The sequence below is a fragment of the Nematolebias whitei genome, chromosome 5, assembly GCF_014905685.2.
Source record: "Nematolebias whitei isolate Nwh7 chromosome 5, NemWhi1, whole genome shotgun sequence".
NCBI lineage: Eukaryota > Metazoa > Chordata > Actinopteri > Cyprinodontiformes > Rivulidae > Nematolebias > Nematolebias whitei.
Genome location: NC_056502.1, coordinates 46,678,775 through 46,695,372, shown reverse-complemented (window position 1 = coordinate 46,695,372; position 16,598 = coordinate 46,678,775). Strand labels below are relative to the sequence as shown.

General features: G+C 44.7%; 1 protein-coding gene and 1 non-coding gene across 2 annotated transcripts in view; both read right to left on the bottom strand.

Moving 5' to 3' along the window:
• Nucleotides 1–3,090: 3,090 nt before the first annotated feature.
• rwdd1 (RWD domain containing 1) overlaps nt 3,091–16,598 on the bottom strand; it is a 26,819-nt gene continuing 13,311 nt past the window's right edge. The window contains exon 4 of the mRNA XM_037677196.1: nt 3,091–3,609. Coding sequence (XP_037533124.1) covers nt 3,497–3,609 — 113 coding nt within the window. The 3' untranslated portion in view covers nt 3,091–3,496. The remainder of the gene's footprint in view (nt 3,610–16,598) is intronic.
• LOC119410446 lies at nt 8,000–8,190 on the bottom strand. Its single transcript, XR_005186834.1, has one exon. It is a non-coding gene; the product is annotated as a U2 spliceosomal RNA (small nuclear RNA).

Sequence of the window (16,598 nt, the reverse complement as noted above, 5' to 3'; positions counted from 1 at the left end):
GCCTGGACCTGCATCGGTGCGGCAGGGGCCTATGAGTTTGTCGCTGTTGGCCCCGGGGGGTCACTGTATGTGGTCGCTGGTGGGGATCTTCCGGTTCTCCCCTGTGGTCCGATCTGGGGGGTGGGTGAGTGGTTCGTCCTGTGTGGGTGGCCCTGGGGGCTCCGCGGTCGGGGTCCCTCCTGGGGTCTTGGGCTCTGGTCCCCCCTTTTTCGTCTGCCTCTGGTCTTGGGGGTCGGGTCTCTGCTGCTTCACAGTTACTATTAAATGTTCTATTAGAGAAGCCTTATACACTTATGCATGCTCACAACCACACACAAATAGATGCAGGGATGCTTATGTAGGCTTTATATGTAGATATATAGATATGTATATGAATGTATATTCATGTGTATGTATATAGGCGTAGGTATGGGTATATATATTTATGGAAACTTACTGCAAAGCCATGAATATTTTAAGTTCTTTATACGTATGTATTTTGTTGATGTGTTATGTCATGTTCTTTGCAGGTGAACAGACAGTGGCCGGGTGTTTTGCCGTGTGCTCTCTTTGTGTATATTTCTTATATTTTGGAGTCATACTTTGTCTTTTCTTTCTTTCTATCCTATTAAAAAAAAAAAAAAAAAAAAGCTACACTAGATAATCACTAGAATAAATATTTCATAATAATGGTGTGGAGAGGATGGCTGTAAGGGGAGAAGGGAGGCCATCTTAAAAAAAAAAAAAAAAAAGTTCGCCTTGGACACCCGAACTAAGCAGTTCGCCTCCGGCCCCGAACCGGAAGATGATTCGTCTGTGGACCCGATCCCCGAGGTTGTGCTTAGGTCCACTCGTTCAACTCTTGAGCAGATAAGCATGTCGCTCAAATTACAATTGTTAGAAGTTTACTCTTGGTCTGGTTATGCTATTTTAAGCTGATGCAACTTGGTAAATTGTTTCCTGGCTTGCAGTGATGATAAATGACTATCTGATCAGATTAAATAACTTCTTTCACCCAAAATCCAAAGTAAACTATTTATTAAAATAGTCAAACTCTGTCTAAATTCATGCACGTATAAAACTGAAATAATTCCTGCTCAAAGAGTCAATTTAGCTTTAGAGAAGAGAATTAAGCCTCGATTGATTCATTATTATTGTTTGTTTATTGTTGTTGTTGATTTTTAGTTTGATTATTTTTGTAATAAAACTTCAAAGACAAATTTGGCCTCTTCATTCAGATGAATATTCATGTGTTATGGTATTGAACTTCCTGTAATTAACATTCTACTTCAGTGACTGATTCTGATTGTTAAAGGGTGAATATATTAATTAAGTTGTTGTTGGTCAGTAAACTGACCAGCTGGTGCCCCACTTTAACGAGTCAATTAAATAAAATAAATGTAGTGAAGGGGAGTGGAGAAAGTGTCACCCTTCTTCCTCCATACCACATCCTTCATACTGCTACATAATTATCTTAGAGAATTTTTTAACAATGCACTTTCAAAAATGTCTAAACATTCAGTTTCCATGTGAGACCAAGTCTGGATCTTGTGTTGCTAGAATTTTGAAAAATTCACAAAAAATTCTTGGAAAACAGTCACACAGTGTTGCTGCCAACAGCTAGGCCTCTTGAACCCTTTTAAATTTGGTTTCTATGCATCACAAAGTTAATGAAATTAGACAACTTTGGGAGGGTGTAATGAACCTTGAAAGTAAACTGTGACCAAGTTGAGACATTAGGTTTATCTGTGACTAAATTATGAGAAAAAAAATTTGCAGGTCATTTCCCAGAATATAAAAAAAAACCACACTTATCTGCAGTTATGCATGTATACAAATGTGTTGTACGTACCTTGAAAATTAGCAGATTTTCTTACAGTTTTGTCTCCCATCTAGTTGCACTCCAGTGAGATGTTGGTTTTAGCTGTCATAGCGAGACGGACTTCAGTTTACCGTTCAATCTCTCTTTGCAGCTCACCTGAAGCCAACAATCACTTCTTTTTATTGCCCATCTGTTTAAAACAGAAAAAAATACAACCTGCCCCCTGAGAATTTAGTATTTGCCTGCATATCACCCGTCAGGCATCATTGGTTAGAACCATTAATCCTATCTGACGAACTTTAAACCCACCTTTATCAAGGTTTTTCTGTACAGCGCTGGCACTTGTTGATTAGCAGTAAGGTTAAATTATTTGGGCATTTAAAGCTTTAAAGTAGTATTGCAAACGTAATTAGGACATTTATCTTAACCCACATCTTAGTTCTATTTACTGCCAGTCAAAGAGGAATGGTTGTTTGTCCCTAAAAAATAAAGGAGTGGAGTTTTGTGCAGAGGTTCAGTTCCTGAATGTGCTGACCCAGTCCACCTCCTGTCTTCTTCTGTGTGCAGTTTAGAAACTGAGACACATTCAGAGTTCAAAAAAAGGAACAGAGGAAAGAAAATAAAAACTTTTGATTTTCAGACTTTAATGCCTCCTTCAGGACAGAAGTGGTCATTTTGAATTTGTACAGCTCAGAAATTACATTGTGAAAAGTTCATTTTTGTCAATCATTTCAGAGTAAAACTCTTATTATAGATTCATTACACAGAGTGAAATACTTCAAGCTTTTATTTCTTGTCATTTTGATGATTATCTTACAGATAATGAAAAACCAACATTCAGTGTGTCAGACAATGAGAATATTGTTTAGAGATTCAATATTATAAACTCCTGGTGTCTCACCCTGATCAGCTGATGAACTCCTGAACATGAGCTACACATGTGTCACTCCTCCAGTCCAGCCACTCCTGAACCAGAGACAACATCAGGAGACAAAGACCTGGACTGTCTCTCAGTGGTCCAACATCCTCTTTTCAGATGAAAGTAAATGTTCATGTCATTTATAAATCAAGGTCCCAGAGTCTAGAGGAAGACGGAGAGGTCCAGAATCCACGTTGTTCAAGTCCAGAGAGAAATTTCCAGAGTCAGGGATGGTCTGAGTCCATGTCCTCTGCTGGTTCTGGTCCACTAGGTTCTCTGAAGTCCTGTTTCCAAGCATCATCTAGCAGGACATTTTAGAGACTTCATGCTTCTTGGAGATGCTGGTTTCATTTTCCAGCAGGACTCAGCTCCGGCCCACACTGACAAAGGGACCAACATCTGGCTGTGGAATATTCTAACTTTCTGACACACTGAATGTTGGTTTGTCATTATTTGTAAGTTATAATCATCAAAATATAAGAAATAAAGGCTTCAAACATTTCACTCTGTGTAATGAATCTATAATACACAAGTTTCACTTCCTGAAATTACTGACAATTGTGTCTCCTTTTTACAATAATCTATTATTTTAGATGCACCTGTATGCCTCTTACATTGCATTGACTTTAGGACATTCTAAATTTTTAGGCATTTAACCATGTGTTGTAAAAAGTAAGGTCCCCTTGCCTCAGGTTCTAGGTCATAGAAAACATTGAGCATATGAAGAACCACAGCCATTTTAGAGAAAATGTTTTAAAGGTCTGTGTTGCAGAGCTTCAGTCTTCATCACTGCCAATCTCTAAAGGGTCAAAATCTGGGTCATCCTCATCCAAGTCCAAGTCATCAATGTCCTGAAAGAGTGACTCGTCTACTTCAACGTTGTTTCCAGCTGCAGAGAAGGAAGAAGAAAAAGGTGTATTAAAACTAAATCACCATCTAACAGATCCACTCTGATCATTCCAGATCAGTTCCAGATCAGATCTAGCTGATCTTCCAGATCGATCTGGAACTTGGAATCTTCTCCAGACACGTGGAAGGTGCTAAACCTACAAACTCTCATTGTGATGAGAACACCATCCCCAAAGTAAAGCATGGTGGTGGCAGCATCAAGCATCACCTTCCAGCAGCACAATGACCCTATGCCAGGGCTAGTCAACTGGTGGCTCAGGGGCCAAATCAGGCCTATGGGTGAGCTCAGTTCGGCCCACCAATGTGTTCATGTTTAACTAAAACTAGTTTTTAAACCGTAAACAAACTTAATGACAATAACTGCTGGATGTCTGGCCTCTGAGCTCATGGCTTCCAGTGACTGTGGCCCCTGAGCAGTTTCGTTGAATTGCCCTGCCCTACGCACACTGCTGAAGCAGCACTCCACTGGTTGAGAACCAGAATATACTGGAATAGTCCAGTCAAAGCCCAGACCTCAGTCCAACTGAGGGTTTGATTTAAAGATTACTGGACACAAGCAGCACTCGTCCAACCTGAAGGAGCTGCAGCAGTTTGGTCATGAAGAACAGAGAAACTCCAGAGGCCAGACGGACCAGGATCATGACATGGACCTGACGAGACGTAACGCTGGAACTGTTTAAGAAGGTAGGTCTACAGTACTGAGCTTCGGTGTGCAGGACTACATCTTGTTCCCCCGTTTTACTTTATCTTGTGTATTTTATTTTATATAAACAAAACCCCCCAGATGTTTGTCAAATTTAACAAATCTTGTTTAACTGCATCTTAACGTAAACAAATAGAATACCAGGGGCCTCGTAACACTAATAATGTAATATAACTCAATGTGCTTAACAGCAGCCTGAATACGAGTCTATGTGAGCAGATGAGTATGAATACAGCAACTTAACAACAAAAGATCAGCAGCATGGATAATCAGCAGCCCAGATAAGTCACATATCACCAGTTAAAGTGGCATTACTGTGATTATTCTGGTTAGAGATTCATGAGTCTAACAACCTCAGGGTAGAAGCTGTTCCTCAGTCTAGCGGTTCTACACTAATGTTCCTCAACCTCCTTCCTGAGGGGAGTGGGGTGAAAAGTGTGTGTGCTGGGTGAGTGGGGTCCTTCATGATGCAGGTGGCCCTCTTCTTGCATTTGGAGGTGCTGTGATGGTGGGGAGGCTGACTCTAACATCTTCTGTGCAGCCTTCACCACTCTGCAAAGCTTTTCTTTCTGCAGCTGTGCAGCCTCCATGCCACACGTTGATGCTGGAGCACAGGATGCTCTCCACTGCACACCTGTAGAAGGAGGTGAGGACTGAGCTTCACAGTCCAGCTCGTCTCAGCCGCCTGAGGAAGTAGTCTCTGATGAGCTTTCTTGATCAGGCTGGTGGTGTTGTTGCACCAGCTGAGATTGTCATTCAGGTGTACACCCAAGTACTTGTAGCTGGAGACCACTTCCAACGCAGATCCTCCTATGTTCCGGGGGTGGGGGTGGGGGTAGGTGTGTATGCTCCTTATGAAATCCACAATCATCTCCTTCGTCTTTTTCACATTGATGTGAAGGTTATTCTCCTTGCGTCAGCTCTCCAGGTGTTCCACCTCCTGCCTCTAGCTGGATTCATCATTGTTTGTGATGCAACCCATCCCGCTGTATCATCTGCAAACTTTGCAATGTGACAGCCTGAATGGGTAGGTGCACAGTCATACGTTAGCAGAGTGAGCAGGAGAGGGCTCAGCACACAGCCCTGAGGGGAGTCAGTGCTAAGCGTTATGGTGAAGGAGAAGTTGTGGATCCTCACAGACATCACATATGTCCATAAAGAGCCAAGTAAAGTTGGACGTATCTGTGAGACAATGACAGCTGTGGTGCTGAAGGATGACTAGGAGGCAGCGTGTGTTCAGGGATCACACCAACCAAATACTGATCAGATATTTCTCAGTTGTCCCTGAGCCATGCCAGCTGGATGGGATAACTTCATCCACATGTGCCCACACAGCAGAGGACATTCGCTGAGACTCGTTTTGTCACATCAACTATTTAAAGAATAAGTGCTTCAGATATGACAATGATTTTCAGAAAAAGATGTGGTGTGGATTGTTTATCATAACTCTGGTTTTACATGACCTATCGACACAAATTAAAAACGGATGTATAGTTTAAAGTCTGTACTTTTCACATATTAAAATGGCGTCTCTGAGAGGCTGTGCCTTTCCCACTAGAGCGACTAAAGTCGGTCATGTGACTATCACGCACCAGGGTGTCAATAAGCTCCAAAGGGGAAAAAATTAATCAAAGTATGCACCGCCATCCAGATACTTAAAGAGGCGGCGAAATCGCAGCCTGCTGCATGTTATTGAGAAGGTAGATAATGGTGATAATAACTGAATAATCCTGAGATGAAGTATTACCTATAAAACCTATAAATAACCAAAATAATTATTTAATGTTTGTTCTGGGAATCCCATTTTACAGACATTTTCCTACAGTGAAAACATTTATTAAAAATCAACATTTTGACTACAGATTTAACTCCCATAAATATTTGACTCTTCATATACTCGTGGCAATTTAAAAAAAATGATTATTAAAAACGCCCTATATGAATTAAGAGTCTCAGGTACTTTCAGATAGACGTGGAATTTAGAAACAAATTACACTTTTTCCAGTGGCTGCTATAGTGAACCAGGATATAAGGGCTCCACTGACAGTCTTTTGTTTTACTGCTCTTGTGCAAACTCTTATATCATAGTAAAGATTCATTTGATGGATCTTATTTAGTTTACCATATTTTTGCTGTATAAGTCGAGGTTTTTGCATAATTTACATGCCCTGTGACTTATAGGCTGAAGCGACATATTTATGGATTTTTTTCCCCCATATTTATAAACCATTTTTTGGCTGAGATATGACCATTTTCATTCATTCTGACTGAAAATTTTTTGTTTGAGAGGTACCACTTTCAGCCACTAGAAGGCAGCAGAGTAGTAGTGGCAGAAGGCATGATGTTGTATGATGTAATAGGTAAAAGTGGCTATAATGACAAATTCAAAAAAGTACAAGACAAAAACAAATGGACTTGATTTATTCTTTATACTTTATTGTTTTTGTCTTTAACTTTTTTGAATTTACCATGTCCTGGATGACTGAGAATCTTCACCAGCTATTGACACAATCAGCTTGCCAAATTCTCCCCACCTTCATTCTGCTCGCTGCTTGGAACCGTCAAACTAGCTGCACCGCCCTAGCAAAATGCAGCTAATTTGACCATTAAAGTGCATTTATTAAATAAAAGTTCAACTGAGACACACATCTGCTATAATTTCAAGCAAACAGATTCAACCTGGTCCTCTGGACATTAAAGAAAAACAAAAAACAAAACAAAGCAAAAAAAATGTAGAAACATTTCGTCTCTCATCCGAAAGACTTCCTCAGTCTGAGGTGCTGTATTCAGCTCAGTCTCTTAAATAGCACCTTCTCAGAGTGGATCAACCAGTTTGCTGCTGACAACCAAAACCAGCTGCTCACATGGTCAAGAAGGACCATCAGCCTAACAATGGATCATTAGCACACTGAGGCTGTTTACTATTCACAGGGGGTTGAGTGATACTAGCAATCACAGCATTGTAAGAGGGGGACAGTTGAATCTGGAGGTCTCCACCCCTGTTTAATGATGGACGATTTCTTTTCACAAAGATTGCCTCCTTTACTCCTCTCTCAAACCATCGCTCCTCTCTGTCCAGGATGTGAACATCTTCATCCCTGAAAGAGTGACCGCTGGCCTGAAAATGAGTGTAGACCGCAGAATCCTGGCCTGATGATGTTGATCTTCTGTGCTGGGCCATCCTTTTGGCCAGTGGCTGTTTAGTTTCCCCGATGTAAGACTGATCACAGCCCTCCTGACACTGAACAGCATACACAATATTACTCTGTTTGTGCCGGGGGACTGGATCTTTGGGATGAACCAGTCTTTGCCGTAATGTATTTTGGGGTTTAATTACCAAATTAATTATATTATAAAAGTTAGACAGAGACACACATTTATTATAATTTTGAGCAAACAAATAACTGTTTTTAAGTGTTAATCTCGTTAAATTCTTGTTAAAGTCTTCCCGTGCACGTTCCCGCGGCCACCAATTGGCAGCCAATTGATTTTTGGCACAACACTGGCCCACATTTCTGGGTTGTAAGTGGTGACGCATAACAAACGCAACGTGTCAGCGGTGATGCATAATAGATGTGATGTATATGGCGAAGCAACATATTTATAATAATAATAATAATCATTTTATTTAAAAAGCCCCTTTCATGACACCCAAGGACACTTAAAAAGAGAGTGCACCAGTCCTGGAGATACTGCAATACCAGATTGATGCGTGGAGTGGACGGAGCAAGCCCCTATTCCATCTCCCTGTTCCAAAAATCAATTTAATATATGGTCCCCGGGTAGGGGACGTATCAGATATTAAACTGATAAGAACAGATACTACACTTGATCTTAGCCAAAAGGCCGAGAAGCGATAACCAATGGATTTTTCCACTTTTTTAGACATATTTGGACTGATGTGAATTATAGAGTGGTGCGACGTGTACAGCGGAAAATACGGTACTCACAAAACAGTTCTGCAAAAAGGCTGCAAAGACCATTCCGTCTTTAAGCTGCCTCTGAACGTTTGCACATCAAAGACTGAGCCAGCCACGTCCCAATTAGAAATGAGTTTTAAGAACATGGAACTAAAAGGTGCAAGGAGCAGAACTCTGCGGCACTGACTTTGAGCATAATGCATTAAATGTGTGACATATTTCCCTCATATTACTTTTAAAACATGACAAACTAAGTTAGTTTAGTGCATCTCTTTGTGGTCAACTCTTTTCTTAATGCAAAGCTGCAGTTCATCATCACTGACCTTTACTCAGTAATGTATCCGTTCTATTTCGTATAGGCTTCACCCTTCAAGGCTGTCGCTGGTGGGTTTATCCCGTCATGCAAAGCATCGCACTGAAAAAATTTAGTCCACGTCCACCTGTTGTGTGGGCCCCACCCAGTCCGTATAAATTACGTTAAGAGCGGGTAATCGGCTCCCATTTTTTCTTCAGCAAGCTAATAGCACTGTCAGAAGAACGAAGAAGGAAAGTTGGCCAGCTTGACCGGCACAACCTTTGTTAAGGCTGCCTGGATCCCCCATCACCCCAACCTCCTGCCGTCCCGGTGAGTTTTTCCTCCCCGAAGAGAAGCAGACGAGCAGCCTTGTTTCAAGGTAAGGGCCAAGGAATATTTTTTCAGTGGCGGGTCGCTACCCGCTGGACCACGCCATCGACCCCTTTTATCTTTTTAACGCCGACTCTCGGAGCGAATCGGATGGTTCTTCTGGGACAGGCGACGTCAGCAGCAGCCCCCGCTGCTCACTCCCTCCTGTAGAGCGTAGTGTCGGAACGAGGGGGGTTGAGCGGATGCTCACCCCCTCCGGGCCTTTTCGCATCAGTGACCACACTGCTCCCAGCTGTTGGTGCCCTCCTTTCGGAGCTGCCCGGCATAATCCAGGAGGCGGCTGACATGAAGGGACTTTTTTTTTTTTCCGTCCCTCTCCTCCACCCGCCCAGATCGGATGATCTAGCAGGAAGGTTTTTGGCTCCACCCCAGCTCGCCATCCTGATCCCATCTGGCCTAGTTTCCCAGCAGTGATGTCCTACTGGACCGAGGCTACAGCCGGACCTGGTAGACTGAGAGCGCCGGTTTCCACATTTGCGCCCATCACCTGAGTGGAGGGGTTTACTGAGCGGAATTTCCCTGGGTGCCCCCCCGAAGCCAAGCCTGGCAAAGACTCTCGGAGCAAAGATGTCCTGGTCGGACCAGCGTCCTGCGCCTCCAGGGAAGCATGACCAGACAGTGACGTCGCTCTCCAACCGAGCTTACCAGTATGCGTTCCAGGCGGCCGCAGCGAACAATAACGTTGCGCCGCTGGCATACAGCATCTTAGAGGCTGGAGGGAACAGACCTGCCTCAGGAGACGAAGAGCTCCCTCTGCAAGGCATCTGACAACACCCTCAACCTGTGCGCCTCATCTGCTGTCTGCCTGTCTCACATCGCAGCCTGGATGACAATGGTTCAGAGGTCCACCTGGCTTCGTCACTCCCCCTCTCTGTCAGAGAAGCTGCAGATGGACTCGCTGGAGGGACCCATCACGACGGACGCGCTGTTCGGAGCCAATTTCAAGGACATGCTCGAGAAATCGAAGAAGTCGGAGGAGGTGTAGGAGACTGTGCGCCATCTGATCAAGCCGCACCACTCCTCTCGCCCCCCCGCCCGCTGCAGAGAGTGCCGTGGCTAGAGACAGCAGAGAAGCGCCACAGCTGCAGCAGCGTCTTCTCGCTCCGCTCAGCCGCCAGCCCCTCCCGTCAGAGTACAGCCCTCCTCGTCCCAGCAACCAGCGGTGTTGCGTTTCCCCAGAGACCGCCGACAAGCGCCGCCCTGAAACAAGCTGCAGGGCTCACGGGGGAGAAGATTCAAAAATGATTCATTGTGGAGGATGTGTGTGTGTGTGCATAATGATGGTTTGAGTTTTGGAATAAAATGTAAACATCATTCTGATTTCAGCCTGACTGTCAGTTCATATGATCTCACAGCGGCTTTTCCTCACACATCCTCCACACAAAGCGAGCCGGTGTCCTCCAAACAGGTTTTTAAAATCAACGCAGCCCAAGAAAACACACAAAATGCACGCGTGAGTGACACAGCAGCCAAAGTGAATGTTTTCAGCAGACCGAGTCTAGTGAGAAACCTCGCTCTCATCCCAAGCTGTGCACTGCCTCTGACCGCAGCGGTGTCAAACGCCACCCCCGCGCGGCAGCGGCAGCCCTCACCTGCACGGCTCTGCATGCCCAGGGGTGCACGCGCCTCCCCTCAGCGCACGCCAGCTCACATCAGCACGGATGTGAGCCCGCAGCCTGAGCGCGGCACAGTAGCACCACACCCCCGCGGTAGCCCTCACCTACACGGCTCCGCATGCCCAGGGGCGCGCGCGCCTCCCCTCAGTGCACGCCAGCTCACATCAGCACGGATGTGAGCCTGCAGCCTGAGCGCGGCACAGAAGCGTTGCACCCCGTGGCAGCCCTCACCTACATGGCTTTGCATGCCCAGGGGCACGCGCCTCCCCTCAGTGCACGCCAGCTCACATCAGTACGGATGTGAGCCCGCAGCCTGAGTGTGGCACAGAGGCGTTGTAGACAGATGGATGAACCGTCTTATCAGCAGGGGATACACGCTGCAGTTTACAGCTCAAATTAGGGCTGCAACAACGAATTGATAAAAATCGATGATTAAAAGCGTTGGCAACGAAATTCATTATCGATTCGTTGTGTCGCGCGATTATGCGTCTTTCACAGCGCTGTGGAGCCGTTTTGTTCACGGGCAGTGCATTGTCAATGCTGGCTGACTGAATAAAGTAAAAAAAATAATAACTCTGGAGCACGAGTTGAACAGAGCGAGGGGGGAGGTGGAAGCAGAGCAGAGGCTGTTTTCAAAGGAAAATAAGTAAATTTTACAAATGACCGACGCAGAGAAAACTGTTCGACCCAAGTCTTCCAAAGTGTGGGAGAACTTCACAAAGATAAAAAATGAGAAGCATGCCGCTTTGAAAATTGACAACATGACACGATTGAACCACGCTAATAAACAAAAACATGTTGGAGCCACAAGGAGGATGAAGGAGCTGCAGCTGAAACTACTCGTCTCACTCCCAACACGTGATGCAGGTGAGTCTCTACAATATATACATTGTTCTGTTTCCAAGTGAGAAAACGTAACGCCAGACTCTCTGGTAGCTGCTACTGCTTGTTTGTTTGTTATCTGATTAATGGCGGTGATAGAGAACGTGTGTGTTACTTTTATTTAATTTAATTGGTACAAGCAGTGTTTAAATGTGATTTTTAAATAAATCTAACACAAAGATAATAATTTAATGATTTAAGCTATTTGACTAACTTTTTTTAATTTATTCAATATTTTACTAACAGAATAGTCAAATAGCAACCTGTTTTTGTGCGAATTTCTATGTCAGTCAAATGTTCAATTTTGGAATAAAGGGGTAGAAATTAAAAAGTTTTTTTTTTTTCAGATTCATCGATTAATTGAAGAAAAAAAAATCGGCCGATGAATCGATTATTGAAATAATCGTTAGTTGCAGCCCTAGCTCAAACCCCCATCTGGAGGAACTTTAGAGATGTTTCAGTCATCTCCAGAACAGATCTCGTTCCTCCACACAGAAGTTCAGGAAATTCTGATTAAAAAAAAATGTAATTTCCAGAGTTCCAGAAGGAGAGGAAAACACAGGGTTCTACTCTCGTCACTTCCTGGTCCGAAAACGGACGGGAGAGATGAGACCCATCTTAGATTTGTCAATTTTCAACGGTGAGACAACATTCCATTCAAAATGTGTCGAATCGGCTCTGCAGCCGCTACACAGAGCAGGGATGAGAATTCTGTTTTATCCGGACGATCTGTTGCTGCTGACCCGTTTTCCAGACAGGTGGCAGCAGTGCAACTCAGGCGTTGACATCACACCTGCAAAATCTGGGCTTCACCATAACAGGGGGAAGAGCTCAGTTCACCCGGCCCAGACGATCGGTTATCTGGGAGTGAAGCTAAACGCGGTCACTACGAGGGCTCGTTTATCTCAGACGGGAACTGAAGCTCTAAAGGACCAACTCCTCCACGTGAAGCCGGCAGAGTGATAAAAGCTGTTTCCGTCATGAAGTTATTAAGGACATGTCGTCTGCTCACACGGTGCGACGCCTCCAGAGGTGGTTCGCTCATTTGCTTGTGGATCCGGTGAGGCAGAAAAGACAGTTGATTGCTGTGCCCCCTTCAGTGATAATCGACCTGAGACACTGGGAAACCCTCTTGTTCTGTCGGAGGGAGTCCCCGTCAGCAGACCTACGTCACACGTGTCAGTCTTCACAGACGCGTCCCTGTCAGGTTGGAGAGGCACATGCATGAGTCGAGCCGTGGGGGCACTGTGGCCACCCCACACAGCAGCTCATATAAATGTTTTGGAGTGTCGCACAGTTTTGAATGTGATTCGACATTTTGCTCCTGTGCTGCGGAATCAACATGTATTGATTCACACAGACAACAAGTGACTGCAGCATACATAAACCGGCAGGGGGTGTGTGCGCTCAGCCTAAATGTTACACATTGCGGGACGGCTGCTGTGTTGGGCACACCAAAATCTGCTCTCCATCAGAGCAGTGTACATCCCCGATGTTCTGAACAGAAGGGCGGATGTGATGTCCACGGCGGTCCGTGTCACAGGGACTGGAACCTCTATCCCGAGCTGATGGCTCAGACGTGGTAGAAATTTGGCAGAGCGGCCATGGACTTGTTTGACACATGAGAGAACGCTCAGTGTCAACTATGGTCCTCACTGAGCATGCGGGACGAACCACCGCTAGGGGTGGACGCGTTTGCTCACAGCCCGTGGCCCAAAATGCTTCTTTACGCATTTCCCCACTCCCTCTGATATCATGGTTTCTGAACCGTTAGGGAGGAGGGACTGACAGACCTCCTGGTGGCTCCCGAGCGCGTGAATGCCCCGTGGTTCCCAATTCTACAACGCCTGTTATCGGGGCGCCCGTGGAAACTGCTGTGAATGGAGGATGCTCTCCTCCAGGCGGGAGGAACAATCAGGAGTTACCCAGAAATAGGCCAGCACCTTTGGGTCTGGCCTCTGAGCGGATCCGTTTTAGAGAGGATGGGTCTCTCTCAAGATGTGGTGCGCACGATCCAAGTTTCACGTGCTGCCTCCACCACAGTGCTGTACACATCAAAGTGGACAGCTTTTTCAGTGCTGGTGTAAGGAGAAAGGTGTAGAGGCCACCTCATGTCCACTAGGTGGCGTGCTGTCCTTTCTGCAGCAGCTGATGGACAGAAATCTGGCGTTCAGCATGATTAAAACGTACGCTGCAGCTATCTCTTCTTGTCACGAAGGTTTCGGGGACAGAACAGTTCTTAATCATCCACTGATGAAGCGTTTTTTAAAAAGGTGTACAGAGGCGCAGGCCTGTATCACGCCCACTTTCTCCACAGTGAATTTTAACGCTGGTTCTGAGAGCCCTGATCAAAGCTCCACTCGAGCCGCTAGATCAGGTTCCAATTAAATTATTGTCTCTTAAAACAGCCCTGCTGTTGGCTTTAATATCTGCTAAGAGGGTGAGTGATTTATCTGCCCTCTCTGTCGCTCTGTCATGTCTCAGAATTCAGGCTGATGGCAGCTCAGCTGATCTGAGGCTTAACTCAGCGTTTATGCCTAAAAATATCACGAGCTCATTTAAACCAAGAAGGATATTTCCTGATACATGCTCAATAATCCAGGTAGGAAAATCCAAAAAAGTTCAATCTGGTCCTCTGGACATTCAAAAATTAAAACGAAAAAGACAAAAAAACAAAACAAAGCAAAAAAAATGTAGAAATGTTTCGTCTCTCATCCGAGTGACTTCCTCAGTCTGAGGTGCTGTATTCAGCTCAGTCTCTTAAATAGCACCTTCTCAGAGTGGATCAACCAGTTTGCTGCTGACAACCAAAACCAGCTGCTCACATGGTCTAGAAGGACCATCAGCCTAATGTAGTGGACTACAACTGGTGGCCCGTACGGGGACATAAATGGACTGTAACCGTGTAAACATTGATTTTCATGTTGGCATGTTGATAAAATAACAGTTTATCAGCTGTGCATGTTTACGCAGCGTGATGGAGCTGCGCGTTTGGAGCTTGGCTGTGCAACTTTACGCAGCGTGATGGAGCTGCGCGCTTGGAGCAACTTTACGCTGTGTTACGCTGGCAATGTTTTAAAGCTGGAATTGTGTCATTGAGTCTTGTGTAAGCTGAAATTGTAAGCCTGTTATGTTAACTAAGAGCTGATGAGCTGTGCAAAACGCTGCGTTCTGTTTAAACTGAGGTCCAAACGGACGGGAGGTTCGGTTCTGGACCGGCTCGGTTCTGGAAATTCGGACGAGTTGTTTAAATAGCTAGAATGACGTTTTGTCACGGAGCGCCGTCTCCGTGCAGCTCAGGGAGTTGATTTGTTACAATTTTTAACAGAAAAAGTGCATTTTGACAGTTTAAAAGACGAAAAAAGTGACAAACTGATTTTATGCTAATCTAGCATGCTGGTTGTTGCTAACGCTTCGTGGTTGGTTGAATATTGCTGCTGTGGAGCGCTCTGATTTGCTGAGGAGGGTGAATGCGTGCCTACGTAACTTAATCTCAACCCTGCGCTGCTTTTCATTGGTGATTTCAGTCACGTGACCCGGAAATGGAAACTCGTTTTCATAGGGAATAAAATCTGCTTTTTTAAGCTGAAAAGCGCTTTAAGGCTGTGTTCTGAAACGCTGTTTAAGTCTTCGAAGTCTAATCGCTAAAATTTTGCCACGTTTGTGTGAAAAATTCGTTCAGAAACGTTGATTTTAACCGGGTTTAGCCGAAGCTAACTTTAAGCTAAGCGGCTAACAACAGGATGTCAACCGAACGCCACAGGAAGTTGTAGCTCCCCTAGTGGACAACACAAACAGTGTCGGAGTTAAAATTGTTGAGGTTGTACTGACATCTTGTGGAGAAGACGTGGGATCACAGGTTTCACTTCGTTTTTAGGTTATTTTAGTGAAATTAAACGTGTTTTTCTTTTTAAAGGCATTTTTTTGAGTTATTAACCGTTCCTCAAAGTTGAATAGACTCTGTTATCTTGCATTTTAAAAGTTATGAAGGTATTTATGCAGAGAGCATTTACCGAACAAATTTTTATTCACTGATAAATCCTTGAGAAACAGGTACAAAATAAAAATTTAGAAACTTTTAAATAAGATACAGTTACAGATATTCACAAAGTTGGAAAAAGTTTACTCATTTGCTAGAAGATAACGCACGTTTAATTGATAAATCACTAAATAAGAGTAAACTTATCAGGAAAAAGAGATTTTTCTGATTTTCTTTTACCACCTAAACATTTACATCTCCTATTTAATTTCTAAATAGCAGATAATGGCGGACGAAGATGTAAACACTGACCCCTTACAATCCGGAGATGTTGTCCAGACAGCGTTACACATTTTAACAACTTCAATTGTTGGTAAACAATTAGGCCAATTGCTAGACCTTGATGATGATCAAAGATATGAGGAGCTGCAGACGTTGTCAAAAGCAGCTAAAGTGAAGGAGGACACAAAATCCAGCCGTGAACGGTTGGCAAAAATTGCTCTGCTTCTGAAGGCGGAACTGGACCGTCTGGTTGAACGAAATACCTTGCTGTTCAACGGATATGCGTCTGAAAAGGAGAGGTGTGACGAATTGTTAAATGCATCTGAGTTGCTGAAACAACAAATTCAGACTGATAGGGACCTCTCAAAGACTGAGCTGTCAGAACAGGCTCAATCATATGAGGTGAAGATTGCGGATAAGGAACAAGCGTACGAAGCCGCGTGTGCAGATAACAATATGTTACAAGCACAGTTGCAGGTGGCATTAAAGGAGCGGGACGATTGCAAGGCAGACAAGGAGATAATACTCAGAAATTGGCTGAAATTACAAGGTGAAAATCAGACGACACATAAGCGCCTGACAGCTTGTGAGGAGAGGCTTGCTACAGCTACAGACCTGATTTCTGACATGGAGCAAGCTGGTTTGAGACTCAGAGACGAACAGGGTCAGCTACAACCACCCCAGACAGGTGCTGTTGCACCTCCTCCCCTTAGCCCCGTTTCAACACCCCCAACCCGGGGGATAAGGACGGGTCTGCACCCACTTGCACCTCTTCCTCCTAACGCCATGCGGCCACCCCCACCCCCACCATGGGCGGTAGGGGCAGGCCTTGACCAGTCTGCACCACCAGTCACACAAGTTAGACCGGTGATACAGTCTCCTTCAATGGATGATTTGCAGAA